Raw genomic sequence first — 19,907 nt, 5'->3', positions numbered from 1 at the left:
ATATATAAAGAGAGAAATGAAAAGGAGAAAGGAAGGAGGAGCTGTGAGAGTGTGATTTACGGACACTGCTGAAGGCTCAGGGCTGTGTGTGTTCTCACCGTGTCCGGCTGGAGGAATCTCCTTCAAACAGACACGGATCAGTGAATCAGCCTTCACGTTGTAAGACAGAATCACTGCTGGTTTGCAGATTTGGGGACGTGTAGCTTTGGCAAAAACAAACTTCACAATAATGCAGCTTTTTCTTTTTTATTATAATGATGCACTCTCTAAAATTGGCTTCTTTACAGGGTTCTCCAGATGCCTAAAGTCTGCCTCCCTTTTCTTTTTCGAATGCAATGAAAACTCCTCATACTGATGTGACGTTGATTGATAGCGTTATCTGTAAGAACCATCTCAGACAGGATAGTGATATTGGATGTGAGACATGCTTCAGTATGTGGAATTTATACTGTATAGGGCATGTCTGTGAGATGGTATGTAGGTTGTGTGTCATTAAAAGTCACCTTGAATAAGTGTGTCAACATAATGTAAAGTATTTTCCTGCAGGACAAAATCAGATTTTCCCCTCTGGTGACATCACATCTGGGGGATATTCTTAGCACTTCATCAGTCCTTCCTCAGGACACTGTGAAAAGGTGTGTATGAAAAGATGAAAGACATTGTCTGAACACTGCATTTAATACAGGGCCTTGTATTATTACGACAGCCACAATGTGGATATAAAATAAAGGTTATTATTAGCAGCTGTTGTTTTCAAATCTGGGACAACTATTTGAAAATAATTCTCATTCTTTCATATTGACCTACTTTTAGTATCAGATAACGCACGCTGTCAGGTAAAATCTTAAATCACAGGACTTTTAAGTACATCCCCCATGGTAATGAAATAATCTGTAATTAATTATATTGTAATTGGAGACAGACTACAATATGGCAGCAGCTAGATTGACATACTAATGATTTACCAGCACTTATGGTCCCACATGTGATACCAATTTGTGTGGATTAAATAAACAAGACATACATATCAACACACTTCTTTTATTATTTGAAGATTAAAGTCGCAGTCTCATCTAATCAGGGCCAGTTTGTGTCTACATTATAAAGATTTTAATTAAGAGGTGTTGCCAAAATCATGCCTAATAAAGTCTCAAATGTTCTCCAAATAAGATGTACTCCTTCACTCGATCGCCCAAATAAACACGCTCCAAACATCTAGCATGTTGACACATTATGTAAGTCTAATTATCATCCATGTGGCCTTCACAGCCATTGATGGGTTAGGGTGAATGTGACGCTCCGACAAGTCGAGTTGTTCCAAATGAACTGAAAGTAAAATAACCCTCACATTTGCAATACGCTGTTGGAAGACGCGTGACTACGAAACAAGTGCATATGAAGCTGGCTCTACGAACGATGGGATCTAGTTATCCCCTGTGCCACTATCCAAAGAAAGCATTCATACAGACGCACACAACTTCCAAATGTTATCACAGACTGTATCAAGCTCCACTGTCATAGATCTTACAGCATGTTTGGGTTTGATGCTTGTACAGCGTACCTTGCACAAACAGTGACTAATTTGGTTTAGTCCCTGTCCCACAGCTCCCTCCAGCAAAAAATATCTTCCTCTCTACACTTCCCCTTTTCTTTCAAGTTCTGTTTTGCCTCAGAGAGACGGTTTTAACACATTTTTCTGCATCTGCCAGCTAACATATTTGCTTCACAGCCGTCTTTCTCCTCCTGCTGGAGCTTTCATGCTTCATAAAGTTTCCCCAATGATCACCACTAACCCTTCATTGCACCTGTCTACTGTCCCTCTGCCTGAGACCTGACTGTGGCTGCGACCCTTGTGGTCCATTTTTAGTAGTCACTGGACTCTTACGAGGACCGAAGACTTTACTTTACTGTTGAAATTCAACATGGGAGCTTTTCTGTTTGTTTTAAATTGAATTAGATACAGAATTTTTTGCAACATGGAGATACTCACTCAGGTCAATGAAACTTCTGCTTCAGCAAACCCTCCAACACCTCATTCATCTGCAGGAGTGCCATCATGACCAGCAGCTTCAACAGCCAAACTGAAGTGCGTGCTGAGAACAGAGTCTGTTGCCTCTTTCACCTCCTCTCACCCGTACAATCAATCTCTTCTGACCTCTTGCTCACGCCATTCCAGCCTGGAGAACATGATCCCACAGGATCATCTCGAGGCATTGCTGAGCATTTTAAAGTGGTTGTAGACAACACGTGGGTGACCAGAGCTCTCTGCCTCCTTCCACCACCCACCAGGGAGGTGCAGCTCATTGCCCACAGTTTTGCCAGCATCCTCACTGTCTCAGCAACCAGCCGCGTGATTAAAATGGGTCCGGCTAGGGTTGGAAATGGAAAGCTCACTGGTGTTCACTGGGTCTAGGAACAGGGTTAAAAGGCATTTTCAAAAAGAACGCAGCAAAAGTGCCCTCTATGGTGATCCAGTGTGCAAGAAAACATGATGAAGTGCCCCTGGAGTGCCCTTCCAGTGGACAAAAACATAATGCAGTGACATATAGGCTCCCCTGCATGCTGGAAAATGAATTGGCCTCTACATGCCTCTAAATGGTTGTGTTTTTTTTTAATCACAGATGTGTAGTAGTTATACTTATCACACAGTAAAACATTTCTAATCTTAACCAGGGGTTGTTTCACCATAAATGCATCACAACTTTTGGCCCTACTGCATGCAGCTAGTGCCCTCTTTATTTGTTCCTCCCCTGCCCCTCTGAATCCGCCACCGGTGTCTGTGAGGATGTTTGTTGGATAAAAACACTCAGAATCACAATATAGATAGAAATAAGAGAGTAACACTTTATTTAGATAGTCTGCCTACAGATAGTTTATAGGGTATTTGTAACATTGTCTGTAGATGTTCAACATTATCTATAGAGTATATTATGTTCACCATTTGTGAACATACCTTGTGCATAAACCTAACCAAACCTTGAACACAGTGGTGTAATGTCAGAATCTCTACCAGAGAGAGAGCTGGGTGTGTGAAGTGTCTACTCTAACAGTGGAAACAGTGAATTGTTTGCAGGTTAAAGGCGCAGAAAAGGATCAAAATAGTCCTTTATTGTGAGGATCATTAATTGCAGTGCGCTTAGTGGACCGAACACAATGTGGCGTTTGAATGTAGCAGAAAGTTGTTAAAAACAACATAGTAGGACATGAAATATTTATGAAATTGGATGAATATTTTGATGGCATGGTTTGCTGCTGGATTTGTGCTGAGGATGACAGCGGGACATATGAAGAAGGCCTTTGAAGCTGGAAAATTCAGTCATAACGGGTCCAAATGAGCACTGTTTCATTCTAATACTTTCAAGTGCACAGTAGCAGCTAGAGGCCTCAAACATTTGCAAGGTCAAGGTTTGAAATAACATGCAGTATATTAAAATCAATCAGTTGCGCAGGTTTGTTGTTTCCAGTCATCGGTGTGTTGGAATAATGATGATCAAATGTAGATTTATGAAGCAAAAACCTCAATAAACTGGTAAAAGAAAGTGCTTTTTTTAAATGATGGTAGGATGTTTTCAGCAACATATATTTGTCCATATCCATTTAATGCATGAGCCTTTTGGCAACACAGTTAATGGGAAGCACGTTGCTCTTTTGGAGGTTCAATGTAAATATTCTGAATCATTCTACAGCAGAGAAAGTGCAGACTGGGTTGTAAAATAATACATAGTCATCTCCACCTAAGTGACACTTGTTCTTGTTCAATTTCTTTCCCTATACAACCTCACATAGAAGTTTCTGGGTTTACCCACATGGCTTGGAGCAGAGCCCTGGCCCATAATTCAGCTTTATTTTAATCCAGATTTTTTACATTTTAAAAAAGATATTGTGTCATCATTTTAATTCTTCACACTTGTCATAAGTGGTTTACTGCACAGAGTACCTGCACGTACATGAGAGCTCTCAGATAATCTCTCTCCAACGAGTGAGCGTACCCTGAAATAATAATCCAGTTCAACAAGATGTTCTACAACATTATGAGAGGTGAATGAAGTGTAGGCGCCGGCCACTTATCACAGTCATTATCAGCATCTCAAGTATTTTATTTTTTTATTAGCTAGCTAACAAATGAAAAAGGAATGTACGATCTGAAAAAGACTCCTTGAACCTGGATATAGCCACAATGAAAACAGTCAGAACTGTATATCTAACTGAATGTTATAATTTAATACTTTCACCTGCGAATGAGATTGTTAAAGCTATTTGTCTGCATTGAATACTTTTATCCTTTAAGCACATTTGTCTGACTATACTCCCATACCTTTACTTTACTATTTCCAATGCAGGACTTTTACTCCACCACCACTGCTGGCCAACATGGTGACTCAGCTCCCTGCATTTCAAATCCCAATTTCATCCCTGAACATAAGTAATGGCTTCATAATGACAGCAAATAGAAAGGGCAGCAGGGGGAAGCTTCGTCTAATTTCACCCTGAGGAGGGAACTGGACTAATTGTGTGAAGCAGAGCAACAACCCAAGTTTATAGCCTGTGTCAAATACACTGCGTAGCCAAAAGTGTGTGGACACCCAAACATTACACCCACACATTTGTTGAACATCTCATCCCAAAACCACAGGCTTTAATATGCTGCTCTAACAGCCTCCACTCTCCTAAAAAAAGGGACAAAAGACTTTTGTAACCTGGGTGCAGAGATATGCCCCTGTGGCCGAACAGGAGCAAATCTTAAGGAGGTTGGACAGTGATGTTGGTCGATGAGGCCTGGCCCACAAAAAGGTTTTTCTAACTCAGAAAACTTCTTTGTGGGCCTTACTTTATGCCTCTTTGAAACTGGAAAGGACATTCCCAAACTATTGCTATAAAGGAGTATACTGTTGTCTAAGATATGAACTAATCAACTCAAGAACCATAACTTTTACGAAATAACAGATTATTTATTCATAAGAGTATCTGCCAAACCTGCCAGTGAGTTTGGATGTTACTACAAGCACCGTCAGCCAGGACAAACAGTATGTTACCAACCCACCTCCCAGTGGCTGCCAAGTTAAAATTAATTCATACTAATTAACAGTACTGTGCTTTTGAATCTGTGCTCCTTCAACCACCTGTTTCACTTTCTGCCTAAACTCATAACTCCCACTCTTAATAGTGTCTGATTTACACCAGACTTTCACCATCAACCGTGCAGTTGTCCAGCAAGACATTTGGAAGCTCAAAGGTCTGCTGGCTAAAATGTTTTTAAACTAAGAACAGATAGTTAATAGAGTGGCTTCTTGAGGGGGGATTCGGTGGTTTATCAAAAGCACAGAATCTTTTACGCTTTTAAAATGACTTCAACAATCGAGCAAAAGTTCTATTACTTTGGAAATATCTCTGTTTATTACAGCATTATGGCATATTCATAGATATTATGTTCATATGTTGCAGATTTGTCAGCTAAACCTTCGTTCTGTGAACTCTACTCCACATAGATTAACAAAAGTAGGTTTCAAGATTAGTAATTCTGTTTACGCCAAAATCAAAGTAATTTGAAAGTCCACAATATTTGTGTTACAGTTTAAGAATGATGAAGACAATATAGGATGTAGGCTCTACATGATTTTGTCTTTTGGGCAATCGTCATATTATGTTTTTCCCAGATTTTAGGCATTCTGTTATCTCGACTGGCTTAAAAAATAATGCATATAGCTGCCATGGTAAAAACAAAATTAGCCAGGGGGAGCATGGCCCTGCACTCCCCTAATTTTGGGCTGAGCCCTGAATGTTTACAATGTCTGGTTGACTATCTCTGAGTAACACCTGCGCTTTTCCTGCTATGACAAGACAAAATGTCTGCTATGTAAAAGGCCTATGTGGAAATACAGAGTTCTGTCAAATATAAATAGTAAAGAATGTATAATGTGTTCATAGATCTTCTTGTATGTGAAAATGTACCATTGAAGAAGTTTTAACCCTTTAATGCAACTGACCCACCAATGGATCTGTCATTATAAACTCTGTGCTGCTACATAGAGTTCAAAGCCCCACAACTTTATTTTAAAAGATCACAAAGTTTCAAAAGAGACCAACTATGTTCGGCTGAATTTTGCTGAAATGTGTTTATAATTGTGCACTAGAATGAAGATATCGACAATATTTCTTTTGTCTTTGGTTTGAATATTTTACTCAGTGTGGACATCATATAGCTTCACTGAAGAGTTGGAACAAGTTTATATTCATGATACTGCCAGACAATGCGGAATAAGATGATTTTTCCAAACAAAAATACTACTTAAGTGGACATTAATAGGTAATAAGTAAGTAGAAGTAACAATATTACAGTTTAGAAAGTAAAAGTTATCCATTCAAAATTTAAATTAAGTACAAAAATACCAAATTATTATAATCAAAATATACTTTAAGTGCCAAATATAAGAGCACTTCTTATACAGAACGTCTCATTTAAGAATAATATATATACTGTTACTGGATTTTAACTGTTAATACATTAATGTGTACATCACTTTAATGTAGCTGGTAGAGGTGTGACTAGTTTTAATTACTTTATATAATGTGTGGTATCTAAATATATAATAACACATCATCATTTAATTGTTGATTACACTTTGTATTAATAAACAGAATCTGTAAAGTAACAGCTGTCATGTTTAAATATAGTGGAGTAGAAAAGCAGCACAAAATGTTAATACTTAAAAGTACAGTACTAGAGTGAATGTACTTAGTAACTTTCCACCACTGAGAATAAGTGTTTACACAAAGGGTTTGAATATTTTGACTGTAAGAAGGCTACAGACCGAGAGTACTGTCAGTTCCCAGAAAAGCAGTACATACTCAGTACATTAGACACTGGAGTCTGTAGGCTGCCAACTATTGTAGATTGATGGGAAATTGAATGAAATGCTTTTACTGCCACCTACTGGATTGAAGTGCAACCTCCCCTTTTCTTGTGCTCCTGCAGCAGAAAGCAGAATACATTAAACAATAAGCATCTAGAATATTATAATTTTATTCAGTAAGACTACATTTACCTTCATTTCTTTATTAAAAGGTGTCTCTGTGGTTGTATTTTTACACATAACTTACTGCAGCCAATATAAAACAGACATTACATTTAGTGTTTGCACCTACTGGATGCTTTACACTTAAATTATAAAGGACTAACATACAGCGACAACATGAATCTATTGGCAGTGTCAGTTCAGTGACAGTCATACAGGCAGATTCTCTCTCTTGTGCACACTCCTCATGTGCCGGCCAAGAGACTCCATCCATTTGAAGGATTTCCCACAGTAATTACACACAAAGTGTTTCCCTTCTGTATGGATCGTCTGGTGTCTGTTCAGAGCGCTGGTTGTGATAAAAGTCTTTCTGCATATCTCACATCTGTAAGGTCTTTCCCCTGTGTGTGTCCTGATGTGAGCGGCGAGGTGGGAGCAGTTGCTGAACCGCTTTTCACAAACGGAGCAGCAGTAGGGTTTCTCTTTGCTCTCCTCGTTGTTGTTGTTGTTGTTGGCGTTGTGGTGGTTTGGGTGGAAGGGTAAGGTGGGGTCCTGCAGGCCGCCTCTCAGACTGGAAGGAGACGAGATGAAGTCTTTGATGTCTGATTCGAGGCTCTCGAGCTGCTCTGCATCGTGACCCATCCAGAAGTCCCTGTGGCTCCTCTGCTGCTCCTTCTTCACCTGTGAGGGCTCTGGGTGCTCCTGCTCCATGCTGCTGCCCCCATCCTCCTCACAGTGCTGGGACTCAGGAGCCTCCACTGCAGGGATTGACTGATGGAGCTGCTGCTGCTGCTGAGGGGGAGGAGGAGGAGGAGGAGGATGGAGATGGTGGTGGTGATGGGTGTGCTGCTGCAGCTGGGCTCCAAGGCATCTATCCAACCGGGGCTCTGGGTGTAAGACAAATAATCACAATTATGCAAAAAAAAAAAAGAGTTGCATGAGGTTTTGGTTGCATTCAAACCAACCTGACTTGAGAAGCTTCAGCTGCATCCTGAGGCGACTGATTTCTAAATCTTTTGAACGAGAAATCTCCTCTTTGTAGTCGGCTATTGTCTTTTCAACAGCTCCAAAGATCTCCTCCGCCGCCGCTGTCAGCCTCTCGTTGAGGAAGGCTTTCAGTGAATGCATGCTGCGCGTTTCTTAGGGAGATTAACAGCTTTTATTTGCGCTATGAGACGTACTCTGGCCAGTCCGTGAACGTCACGCTTCGCTTGTAAACACGGACATGAGACTGAGCCACGCTGAGGGTTCAATGTGAGCCACTACCGCCGCCTGCTGGACCGGCGGCGCAAAGGTAAGAGCCCCTTCTTCAGTGTCCAGGCTGCAGAGGGAGGGGAAGAAAGTAAAAGCAACACCTTATAATATAATAATTAAAAGTATATAACATTAAAAGTCTTACAAAAGTTGTATTTATGAATATAAATTATGATTTATTCTTATTTGTAAACGAGAAATACTTTATTGATCCCCAGGGGGAAATTCTCTCAACAACTCAAACGGTAAGGAATTTGTATTTGTTTGTTTTGTATTACTTTATTAATCCCACAACGGGGAAATTCCCTTGTCACAGCAGCATTTATGTGAAATAAATAAATACAGATATAAAAAAACTATGGTAAAAGTGGTAAAGCTATGGTATGGTGGTAATTTGAAAAACAGAAACTACATCATTGATCAGGTGTTGTAGAGTCTGACAGCGGCAGGGATGAAAGACCTGCGGAACCTCTCCTTCTTACACCGAGGGTGTAACAATCTGCTGCTGAAGGAGCTACTCAGGGACCCCACAGTGTCATGTAGGGGGTGAGAGGTGTTGTCCATGATGGATGATTGTCCATACTTACAGTTAGGCCCAGAAATATTTGGACAGTGGCACCATTTTCCTGATTTGGACTCTGCATGCCACCACATTGGATTTGAAATTAAACAACTGAGATGCAATTGAAGTGCAGACTTTCAGGTCTAATTCAAGGGGTTGAACAAAAATATCCTATCAAACGTTTAGAAATTGCAACAATTTTTAAACAAAGTCTCCCCATTTCAAGGGCTCAAAAATAATTGGACAAATTAACATTACCATAAATAAAATTCTAATTTTTAATACTTTGTTGAGAATTCTTTGCAGGCAATGACTGCCTGAAGTCTGGAACCCATGAATATCACCAAATGCTGGGTTTCCTCCTTTGTGATGCTTGTGATTGTGGGTCTTTCTGCTTTAAGTTTTGTCTTAAGCAAATGAAATGCGTGCTCAATCGGGTTGAGATCTGGTGATTGACTCGGCCATTGCAGAATATTTCACTTCCTTGCCTTAAAAAACTCCTGGGGTGCTTTTGCAGTATGTTTTGGGTCATTGTCCATCTGTACTGTGAAGCGCCGTCCCATCAACTTTGCTGCATTTGGCTGAATCTGAGCAGAAAGAATATCCCTATACACTTCAGAATTCATCCGGCTGCTACTGTCTCCTGTCGCAGGATCAATAAACACTAGTGACCCAGTGCCGTTGGAAGCCATGCATGCCCATGACATCACACTGCCTCCACCATGGTTTACAGAAGATGTGGTGTGCTTTGGATGTGCAAGCATTCTCCATACTTTCTTCTTCCCATCATTCTGGTACAGGTTGATCTTCATCTGTCCAAAGAACGCTGGCCCCCTAACTGGGCTGGCTCCTTTAGATGTTTTTTGGCAAAGTCTAATCTGGCCTTTCTATTTTTGAGGCTGATGAATGGTTTGCACCTTGTTGTGAACCCTCTGTATGCTCTCCTGAAGTCTTCTCTTTATGGTAGACTTAGATACTGATAATTGTCCAATTACCTTGGGTCCCTTGAAAAAGAGGCGGCTACATATTAAAGAGCTGTAATTCCTAAACCCTTCCTCCAATCTGGATGTAAATACCCTCAAATTAAAGCTGAGAGTCTGCACTTTAAGCCCATATTGGACCTAACTGTATATTACAATATCTAACACAATATATAGAATAGAAATGTATGTATAGGTATATACATATAAGTAAAAAATAAAAATAAAAATGGAAATAGAAATGTAAAAAGAGCCTAAGAGATATAATAAGATAATAGGAGTCTATATACAAAGTAAATGTAAAACATATTCCACAGTATGTGCTGAAATTAAATAGTAATGAGTTTTAAGATTGTGGTGTTGCAGAAGTTATAGATAATTACAAAGAATGACATGATAATCAAATGTGTTGCACATTGACCCGGGTATTGCACCTTAATCGACTTAAAATAAATGAAGTTCCCCCAAATGGAAAGTTTCCCTGCTACTTTAAAGAGAGACATAACATTGTATTTTGTAATTCGTGGCAACCAGTCTTAGCTCATCTTTTTGGGTTTGTCACTCTGGGGTAAAACAATCTCCCAGTGAAATACCAGCTCACAAAATTAAATCACATTAAATTAAACACAGCCCCTGAAGTCCCCATGTTGCCTGAGTGGCAATTACTTTGTGGTAATTTTATTAATTACAAATGTGTTTGCCAATATGGAGCACGAGTAGTATAATTAAAAACTGGAATTGTAAGGGCCCAAAGCCTCCTGAATTTTTAATCCAATCTTGAGGCCTTGTTTCATATTGTGGAAGGACACAGCCAGAAAATCTAGTTTTAAAGTTTTTAATATTTCAGCTGAAATTATGTTTACACTGTGTGTGTTATATTCCTGTTTAATCATCACAAACACACAGCAAACCTGCATGTGTACATGTCTCTGCAGTACTGTGTGTGTATGTACAATATGTACTATCATAACTGAATAGTTCTGTTACTGCATATATAAATATAAATACAATATTTATGTCTTTTTGATTTTGTATGTCGAGGATACTGTCATATTTTGTTATGTTCAAATTTATATGTGAAAAAATAATATATTACTGTTTTAAAAGGGCTCTTTTATTGAATTACATCATATCATATAAGTATTCTTGTTATTTTGCCCTCCTCCTCCTGTACCTACAGCACTGTGGTCATTGGAATTGGTTCAGTCCAGTTTCAACACAGTAAGAATATAAAGACACTGAGGAGGGCAAATATTTATAAAACCAAGTGTTTGCTGAAGGAAATCTAAATGTCATGGAATAATCTGCAAAATCACCTAAAAATGAAAGCCCATTCACAACTGGCTCTACCTGCCCGTACCTAGTTTGTGGTCTATTGTTCTGCTCTCTTAACGACTCAGCATTTTACTGTCTGTTTGTTTTTGTACTTTAACCGTTAACAGAGTCGTAACCCTTTATAATAAAGGTTAAAGAAACATGCTCAAGACCACAGAGACACAAACCTATAGCATCCAAGCACAGTCTACAGTAGTATCAATACATCACATTCATTAACACTTAATCTGGATGAGCTTTAATTAATCAATTAAAAACACACTCTTGGGGCATCTGGCCTAGTGGTTAAGATGTGTAACTGCAACGTCCCCTCTTCTCTTCCCACCGGGGTTCTTTGTTGCAGGACATTATCCTTCGATCTTTCTCAGAAGTGTTTCTATTTTTTATCTGTACTCACTGTCAAATTAAGGAAAATGTCAAAAGATTATGTCTTTGTTCCCTGGCTTGTGCAGCAGGTCCTGTGTGATCAATGTGTTGTGTGTAGATAGTGAGACGTTAGGGCTAAAACTCTTTGCACTCTTGTATCACTCTCTGTATTTAGACCTAATAAGAGACGTAATGCCTTGTTACAACAAACACAAGATGAGTTGACTAAAATGTTCAGCATGCATTGGGTTTCTTATTTTACAGTCTAATAAATATTAGTTTCTGTATATACACACACATTTGTAATTGGCAAATCTACAATCCCCCCCGATACATGAATCTTTCACTGCTGCGTGTCTGTTTTAGTTCACTGCTGAGATAAAAATAGCAGTTAAATGCTTCTCTTGATGGCATTGTCTTAACAGCAGCTCACTTCTGTAACAAGATACCCTCTCCCTGCCGTCCTGAGAATACCACTGGGATTACTGTCCTCTGTATACGAGCACACAGCAGTCTGAAGAGCAGAGCGGGTTATGAAACCTAAAGTGAAAAGGAAGGTTTTCTTTGGAAAGTCTTGAGATAAACCTCACCAGGACAAAACAAGACACAACTCAGAAGACCAGTCTCTAAACTGTTTATTATAATGTTTCCTTGCAGCCTTCTCACCCTTTTACCCATCGGCCATGACACAATATGTTTAACATGTAATGCACACTTCCCTCCTGGCAAAAAGCAGCCACTGGGAGAGCGGATCATGCACGTCTACAGGGAGTTAAAAGCCACAGAACATCATAATTACACAAAAAGAGACGTTGATATTAAAAAGACAAATAAATCTGATTGACAAGAGCTGTGACACTGTTTACAAAAAAAAGTTCGTAAACTTTTCAAGTAAAAAGGCGTGGACTGGCGGTCCACCTCAAGATGTAATTGTCAGTCTTTACAGCTTGAGCACTTGGTGTGGAAGTTAGTATGCACACAGGCTGTTCTCAGTGGACTTAACTCTTTTCAGTGCAGTACAGTGTATGTGTCAACCTGTCCCTTTTCTTCTTGACAAAATATACCCAAAGAAATACAGGGGAAAAAAGGAGGGAATGACGTCATTACACGAATACTTTGAATAAAAAGGGGAAGAGGACTAAGTGCTGAGAGTGAGGGATGATGGAACTGGATCTGGTCTTGCTGCAGCCGCTGGGAGTTTTTTATGCCTTGGCGTTCATGATTTCGATAAACTCTGGCTTGAGGGAGGCTCCACCCACAAGGAAACCGTCAACGTCCTTCTGGGAGGCGAGCTCTTTGCAGGTACCACCAGTCACAGAACCTGAGACGAAAAACAGATTCATGAGAAGAAAATATAAAAAGATAATAAAATAAGAATACATAAACTTTATCTCGTCACATTGACTGACCTCCGTAGATGATCCTCACAGAGTTGGCTACGGCCTCAGACACGTTGGTCTTCAGCCACGCCCTCAGTTTGTCATGAACTTCCTGAGCCTGAGATATCACACACACACACACACATTATGATGGGTCCTAAGGAGAGATTGTCTTAATCATTTTCATTGATTACTTATATTTACCTGCTGTGGGGAGGCGGTCTTGCCGGTGCCAATGGCCCACACAGGCTCGTAAGCAAGCACGACCTTGCTCCAGTCCTTTACATTGTCTGTGAACGAGACGTGTGATAAGGCTCAAATAAAAGTATTTTGCAAGTTTTCTGATTCCCGCCACAGTCCCTGAAATCAGTGTTACAACATTCAGACTTTCTCCTGTGCTATAAATCTCTAAAGGCGGGATTGTCAGGAGTCGCGTACCTGCGATGACCTTGGTCTGAGCAAAGACGACCTTCTCGGTGATGCCGCCCTCCCTCTCATCCAGCTTCTCACCGATGCAGGCGATGACACCAAGACCGTTCTCCAAAGCGTGGGCCGTCTTCTGGCCAATGAGCTAACACAACACACACGTATGAAATCACAAAGTGCACACAGGAGGAATTTCTTGGGGTTTTTTTGTGTTTCCTACTCATGTAAAAGGCCACAAATGTTATCATTTAACACTCAGCTTCGTTACAGACGATAATAAAAAGGAGATAAAATTATAAAATTACAAGATCATCCAGAATTACCTCATCACTCTCTCCGAAGACGTGGCGCCTCTCAGAGTGTCCCAGGATCACCCAGTTCACACCACAGTCCTTGATCATCGCAGGGCTGCAGACAGATACAGATTCACACTATTTTAATACTGTGATATTTGTGATTTAACTTAATCAACCGGAGGATTTTGCAAGCGACTTTAGAGCTACTTTTTATTACCAAACTAGTTATTTTTCATGTCGTACCTGATCTCCCCAGTGAAGGCACCCTTGGGAACTTTGTAGCAGTTCTGAGCAGCCACTCCGAACTTGGCATCCAGCTTGGACCTGACAAAGTCCAGGTAGATAGTTGGAGCACCGCAGACCACCTCTATTAAGACAGAAGAGGAAGACAATGCTGAGTTTGTGTCTTTCATGTTTTAGGACTGAGATATTCATAAAAGCAAATATGAAGACATTTCTGAGCAGCTTTTTTAATTTTCAGTCATCCCACATGTTTGGGGTGGGTCCAGGCCTCCAGGCCTTGCTTTAAGACACTTCAACAGTCTGCCAAATGTGGGCTTTAACAGCGGTCTGCTGGTTATTAAAAGGACAACCTGTATAACTGATGGACAACCTGCATAAACTGCTGCCAAGTAAAAGACATTTACACTTCACTCCCCCCCATCATTACAGCACTGTGGGACTACAAGGACAAATAAAATCCATAATCCAGATCTATACAAAAAGGGTCAAAAACCACTCAAATTTAAAACATATGACTGGAAACTGCCATCACTCTCAAACTGACCGACATCAGTGTGTATTCAGATGCTGTTAAAAGCTTCTTCACATCAGTAATACTTGTTGCAGAAGCACTAAAATCAAACACCCCAAAAAAATCTATTTGGCTTCTTCTTCCAGCCAAATAGATCAATATACTTGTTGTGTTCTACGGATACGATACAGGTGACAGATTATATTATGAAACTTGTGTAACATTTTAAAAACTGATATGTATTACAAAACACAAAGTGTTTGCCCTCATGTGCAAACAAGGTTTTCTACAGCGGTACAGTCTGCGGGGGTCAAACAGGGTGCAACTACAGTCAAGACACTGACATTCAAAATGTAACTATATCTTGGGGTTACCGAGTCTATATTAGAGGCCTCCTGTTATTATTGGTTTGGTAAAAGGTCATTTCTCCCCGGCCACAGTCAAGCCTCTCCGCATTAAAGGTCTGAGTTCAGCCTCCTAAAGGTCGCCTACATGGCCGCATTCTGCAGAGGTCAAAGTAAAAGTCATGAGACTGAGTTCAGAAAGGGTCAAATAAAAGAAGTTTAAATATATAGCATGTGAAGAAAATCAGTCTGGGGGAGGAAGCGGCTGAACTTTGACTTTAAAAAGCTGCACAGAGAGGGCCGGTGGGAAAACTCAGCTTGCATTTCACTGTAAGGGGGTGGATTCATTAATGGAGCAAGGTCCAAGGATAGTGTTGAACTACTGGAGAGAGTGACAGCGTGCTCCTGAGCAGATCAGGCCCTGAGTCTGGCACACACACACACACACACACACACACACACACACACACACACACACACACACACACACACACACACACACACACAATTACAGTTGCATAACGCCAACTTTGCAGGAAGAGCCACAACTGGCCTGATGACAGCGGAAACAGGCCTGGACACATTCAATGTCTCCCTGCTGCCGTTAATTTCCATCAGAGTATGGTGTAATAAATGAGAAAAGTAGGAGTAATATCCTGATAAAAAGGAGCAGCAGTCTGTGGAGTTTGTCTCCAGTCTGCAGGAAGCAGACAGCAACAGGGCAAATGTCTGCTGCTGCATTCAGGGAGAATCGTAAACGAGACCAAACTTAAAAAAAAAACCCCCATTTATCTGTTTTCTGTGTCCTTCCGGGTTGTTTCCCGTGAGCATGAAGTTTTCAACTGTCGGAACAAGTTGCACCTAAAAAAAAATAACTCACGATAAGCTACTGTATCAAGAAAGAGTTCATTAACGAGCAGCCTCACTTGAATGCACCCTGCACTTGCACAGCAGAGGCAGAGCGGGCTGCTGGACTACGTGCTGCTGCAAACGCACACCCACCACCACCATTACTGACTAAACCCGTCATAAGGATCCATACAGTCGTGTCTGTCTCGGGTTTATGTGTCTAACTCGGTTTAAAAATGATACAGAAAAGTGAGAGGGGTTGCAGAGCGCATATGGTGTGTAAGTTAATTAGGCAACAAGATGAAGGAGATGTAAAAGTGTTATGAAGACTAATGGTGTCATTGATTTATTGAATGATTTGAGCCATTTTGAGTCCGAGTGGAAAATTTGGGTCGTGAGGAAACAAAATGTGGCTGCAGTAGGAAACAATATGACCCATAATAACCAATCATAATAAAAAAAACAAAAACAGGTGGTTTAAATATATATATAAATATATATATAAATGTCTAAAGGATGGTTTGGTGGTCTAGATGCACGTACCGACATTGGGGTCCACCTTGGCTCCGTTCATGGTCTGGATGAGCTCCCCGAGGCTTTTCTTGTCGCCGTTCATCTTCCAGTTTCCACCCACGAAGAATTTCCTGGTCATGATTGCTGGTTTTTTGTTTTTCTTAAGGTGCTAAGATGAATTAAACCGGTACCGACAGCACAACCAAGGGTACACTTCGTCTGGGGCAAGAGAGCGGACGTGAGAGAGCAGCTCAGACTATTTATGAACAGGGAAGGATTTGACCCCTCCTCTCTCTCGGCTCCATTGGTTTGTGGCGGCACGCCCGTGAACGCGTCTCCCCCATTTGAGGAAGGGGGAAGAGCAAAATGTCATGCTGCGTTCAAGTGCTGTGGCGTAAAGCATATGTGGTGTTAAAAGCTTTCCCCAACTCATGGATTGACCACAGAGTAGAAAATATTCTTTGACTTTAAAATGCTCATCATTTCAGATTAATGTTTATTATATTATTGGATTATGAAGGTGGAGCTAATTTTAATAACTATATATACTGCTGGGTATCTTGTGTCTTATCATAAGCTATAATATTGATTTGTTGATTTTATTTGCATCATTATTATCTTATATTATCTTGTAGTGGGGTTGAGTTATAGAGTAGCAGGAAATGGAAATACTCACATAACTTAGGCCTACATGTCCCGTAAAATGTTTTACCTAACTACAGTTATTGAATAAATGTACTTAGTTACTTTCCACCACTGCATTGGCTCCTTACTGATCTTATGCTGGCACATCTACAACGTCTATAGCATCTGTTCAGTTTGCAGTAAACAATGACACAAAGAGCACAAGACAATATAAATCAATAAGATGTTTTAGGCACCCCGGCCTTTAAATATACTGTATATCTGATGTATTTCTGGACCTGGGCTCTTGTTTATTTTAGGACAAACAAAACTACAAACTCCAGTGGGCACGTGATCGATCTACTTTCAATAAGTCCAATTTAACTTGTCAATTTGCCAACAAGTTGAGGGACAATTCTTGCCACTTGGCTGCCTAATTAAAATAATTTATGCACTATTTAACAGTCACATGTTAAGATCCAGGAACCCAACATTTTACATTAAAATAAATACCATTTACTATGATGTTTCTTGAAGCTGTGTTTAAAAGTGTTGGACTTAGTGCTCTTATCAAATAAACATTATTTACTGTTTACTCCTCGTTTGCTCATCATTTGAGTTGTTATCAAAAATACAGATATGAGCAATATTTTTAGTAGGATTTCTTTAGTTAATTAAACTGAACTGCCCCATCTTGCCACAAAACGTCTAAAAAGACTGGACACGGTGCATGTAAATATCAATATGTAGTCTTGCGATATTAATTGATCTCGAAGGGAGGTAATTAATATAATACTGTTTGTTACTAATAGCAACCACAGTGATATTTTCGAATACACCTGTATAATTACAGCTGTAATGTGAACCTTTTGACTTGTAAACTCACATTAATATCTTTAACTGTAATGTCAACAACTGTAGAAAGTGTTATATTAACTCGTTTATCACAGTATCACTATAATCTATCAGATTATATATATATATGTACTGTCAATGATCAATACTCGGCAGTACGAGTGTGACCAGCGGCTGAAAGGGGGTTACCATGACGACGAAGCGTTTGATTGGCCGAGACGACAAGAGTCCCGCCTCTTTAGCGCGTCCTCGCCTAATAGAGCGTTCTGATTGGAGGATACTCAGCCCAGTTTTACATACCCGACATGCACTGCGGCAAAAACAATATCGTTTTGTTTACACCGATAAAGTTGAATTTTTAAGAGTTTGAGATGATATTTGTGACAATATTCACTGTTAAAAACACGATTTTTGTTGCTATTGTTTTTATTTTGTTACTTGTGTTAAGTAATTACAACGTCCCACCATGACAGTAGGGTATGAATAGTGTAGACTAAAGTCTGTCTGACCCACTCTAGAACCAGGAACTAAATGCTCTTTAGATATTTGTCTAGTAGGTTTCTCTTAAAGAGAAGCCCCCTAATGTTGTGAAAAATAAAAACATGTTGAGCTCCTGTCTATTATTATCATTCTCAGATTAGCTTGTAGAATATTTATATTTTCTGATAGACTCACCCTATAGTGTTATATTAACTGATGGATGTTACACACTGACACATCTACAAAGTACAATAATACTAAAGTTGCACATGTACAGTTTAGTATTTAGTCAAAGCTGCTAAAATATTTGCAGACCATCTTTACTTGCATATTGCATATAGTGTATATATTTTTCATTTATAGTCTTATATTTTGTAATATTCTTATTTTGTGATATCTTATTGTACTTCCACTTCTGTACGACGTTCCCTTATGCTGCTGTGTCTAATTTGAATTTCTCCTACGGGGATCAATAAAGATACATCTTATCAAATAGTATTTTACTGTTAAAAGAACCTAAATCTATAACAATATATATATAGTACTTTTTATCTGTCAATCAACTCCATGGCACTCAAATAAATGTAATGGAGTAAAGAGTAGTCCCCTTGAAATGTAGTGAAGTAAGAAAATACTCCAATTATTACAACAATTATTTTATTTGCTTCTATTTTCATGGTTTTACACTCATGATATATGTGTCAAAATCCACTTTCTTTCACATCAGTACTATTACTACTACAATTCTGCCCTTAAACAATGTCAGTGTCAAATTCACAATGTTTAGTTTATATACTCTTTTGTATTAGTTACTTTTGTTTTATACGAGTCAACAGAATATAAGTCTGAGACATCTTGTGTGAGTGAAAGAGTAAATAATAATACATTTTAATAATGTTTAACTAGGTAACTTTGTTGAAACAGGGGAGCTTTGATTAATGTTTTTCCTGCGTGACGCCACATGGGGGCCCACTTACACCACTTTTACTTCTAATAGAGGGCTAATATTCACACACTAACATGCACTAGTGAGCTATATGTCTATGATTCTGGGTATCTTCATGGAGGTATAGAATAAATAAGGTATAATACCATAAAACTTCTAATAATAATAGCCCCAGCGTCTATTGGCCTAAAACAGTGAACTCCCCCTTTATTGGGGACCGGCGTCTATATTGGACAACTGTTTAATTCCTTTAACACAAAACTCTCAAGCAGGTGACCTGGTAGTTTTATACATCCAGATATCGTCTATAAAATCCAGACCAGGCCTCTAATGGAGACCTTTGTTTATTTGTCAAAGCGTGTAGCCACACCAGGCTAGTGAAGGAGGCCTGTGTCTATTTTGGACCCTGCTTTTATTAGAAGTTTTATGGGTATAGGTATGTAAATTCTTTTCATAACTAACCCAACATGGCCTAGCCCCCAGTTACATCACAGAGCTCTTAACTCCCTAAACTCACAATCATATCCTGAGATCTTCAAGCCGACCTCTGTTAGCTGTCCCTAGGTCACGGCTGGTGACTAAGGGTGACCCTGGGGGCCCCTGAGCTCTGGAACTACCTGCCCGAGGAGATAAGGCTTGTCAGCACATTACCTGCTTTTAAATCATTGCTTAAAACTATATTTTTATAGGATAGCCTTTTGTGATGTTACTGTGTTGTTTCATTTTCTTTTATTCTCATATTGTAACTGTGTTTTGTATGATTGCTTCTATTTTATCTTAAGTTGTTTGTTTTTATCTCATTTATCTTGTCAAGCACTTTGTAACCTTGATAAATGCTATACAAATAAAGTTATATATATATTATTATTATAGGTAAGGTATAAATTCATCCATGGTGTGCCTATATCAGAATCAGAAATACTCCTTTTTT

General features: G+C 39.5%; 2 protein-coding genes and 1 non-coding gene across 3 annotated transcripts; 1 reads left to right on the top strand and 2 right to left on the bottom strand.

Annotated features, from left to right (window-relative positions):
- Positions 1 to 7,003: 7,003 nt before the first annotated feature.
- On the bottom strand, positions 7,004 to 8,226 carry LOC127366826 (zinc finger protein 233-like). The gene is made up of 2 exons (XM_051406159.1): positions 7,979 to 8,226; positions 7,004 to 7,900 (listed from the first exon to the last, which is right to left on the bottom strand). Exons 1-2 carry the CDS (start codon positions 8,139 to 8,141, stop codon positions 7,224 to 7,226), a joined length of 840 nt encoding a protein of 279 aa, XP_051262119.1. The 5' UTR covers positions 8,142 to 8,226; the 3' UTR covers positions 7,004 to 7,223.
- A 3,902-nt stretch (positions 8,227 to 12,128) lies between these two features.
- On the bottom strand, positions 12,129 to 16,320 carry tpi1b (triosephosphate isomerase 1b). Its single transcript, XM_051406176.1, has 7 exons — positions 16,102 to 16,320; positions 13,855 to 13,978; positions 13,639 to 13,723; positions 13,328 to 13,460; positions 13,094 to 13,179; positions 12,920 to 13,007; positions 12,129 to 12,831 (listed from the first exon to the last, which is right to left on the bottom strand). Exons 1-7 carry the CDS (start codon positions 16,208 to 16,210, stop codon positions 12,713 to 12,715), a joined length of 744 nt encoding a protein of 247 aa, XP_051262136.1. The 5' UTR covers positions 16,211 to 16,320; the 3' UTR covers positions 12,129 to 12,712.
- A 1,752-nt stretch (positions 16,321 to 18,072) lies between these two features.
- Positions 18,073 to 18,130, top strand: LOC127367774 (U7 small nuclear RNA). The gene has a single exon (XR_007885542.1). It is a non-coding gene; the product is annotated as a U7 small nuclear RNA (small nuclear RNA).
- The last annotated feature ends 1,777 nt before the right edge of the window (positions 18,131 to 19,907 follow it).

The sequence above is a fragment of the Dicentrarchus labrax genome, unplaced genomic scaffold (genome assembly GCF_905237075.1).
Source record: "Dicentrarchus labrax unplaced genomic scaffold, dlabrax2021, whole genome shotgun sequence".
In the NCBI taxonomy this organism is placed as follows: Eukaryota; Metazoa; Chordata; class Actinopteri; family Moronidae; genus Dicentrarchus; species Dicentrarchus labrax.
This window is presented reverse-complemented; position numbering and strand designations above follow the sequence as displayed.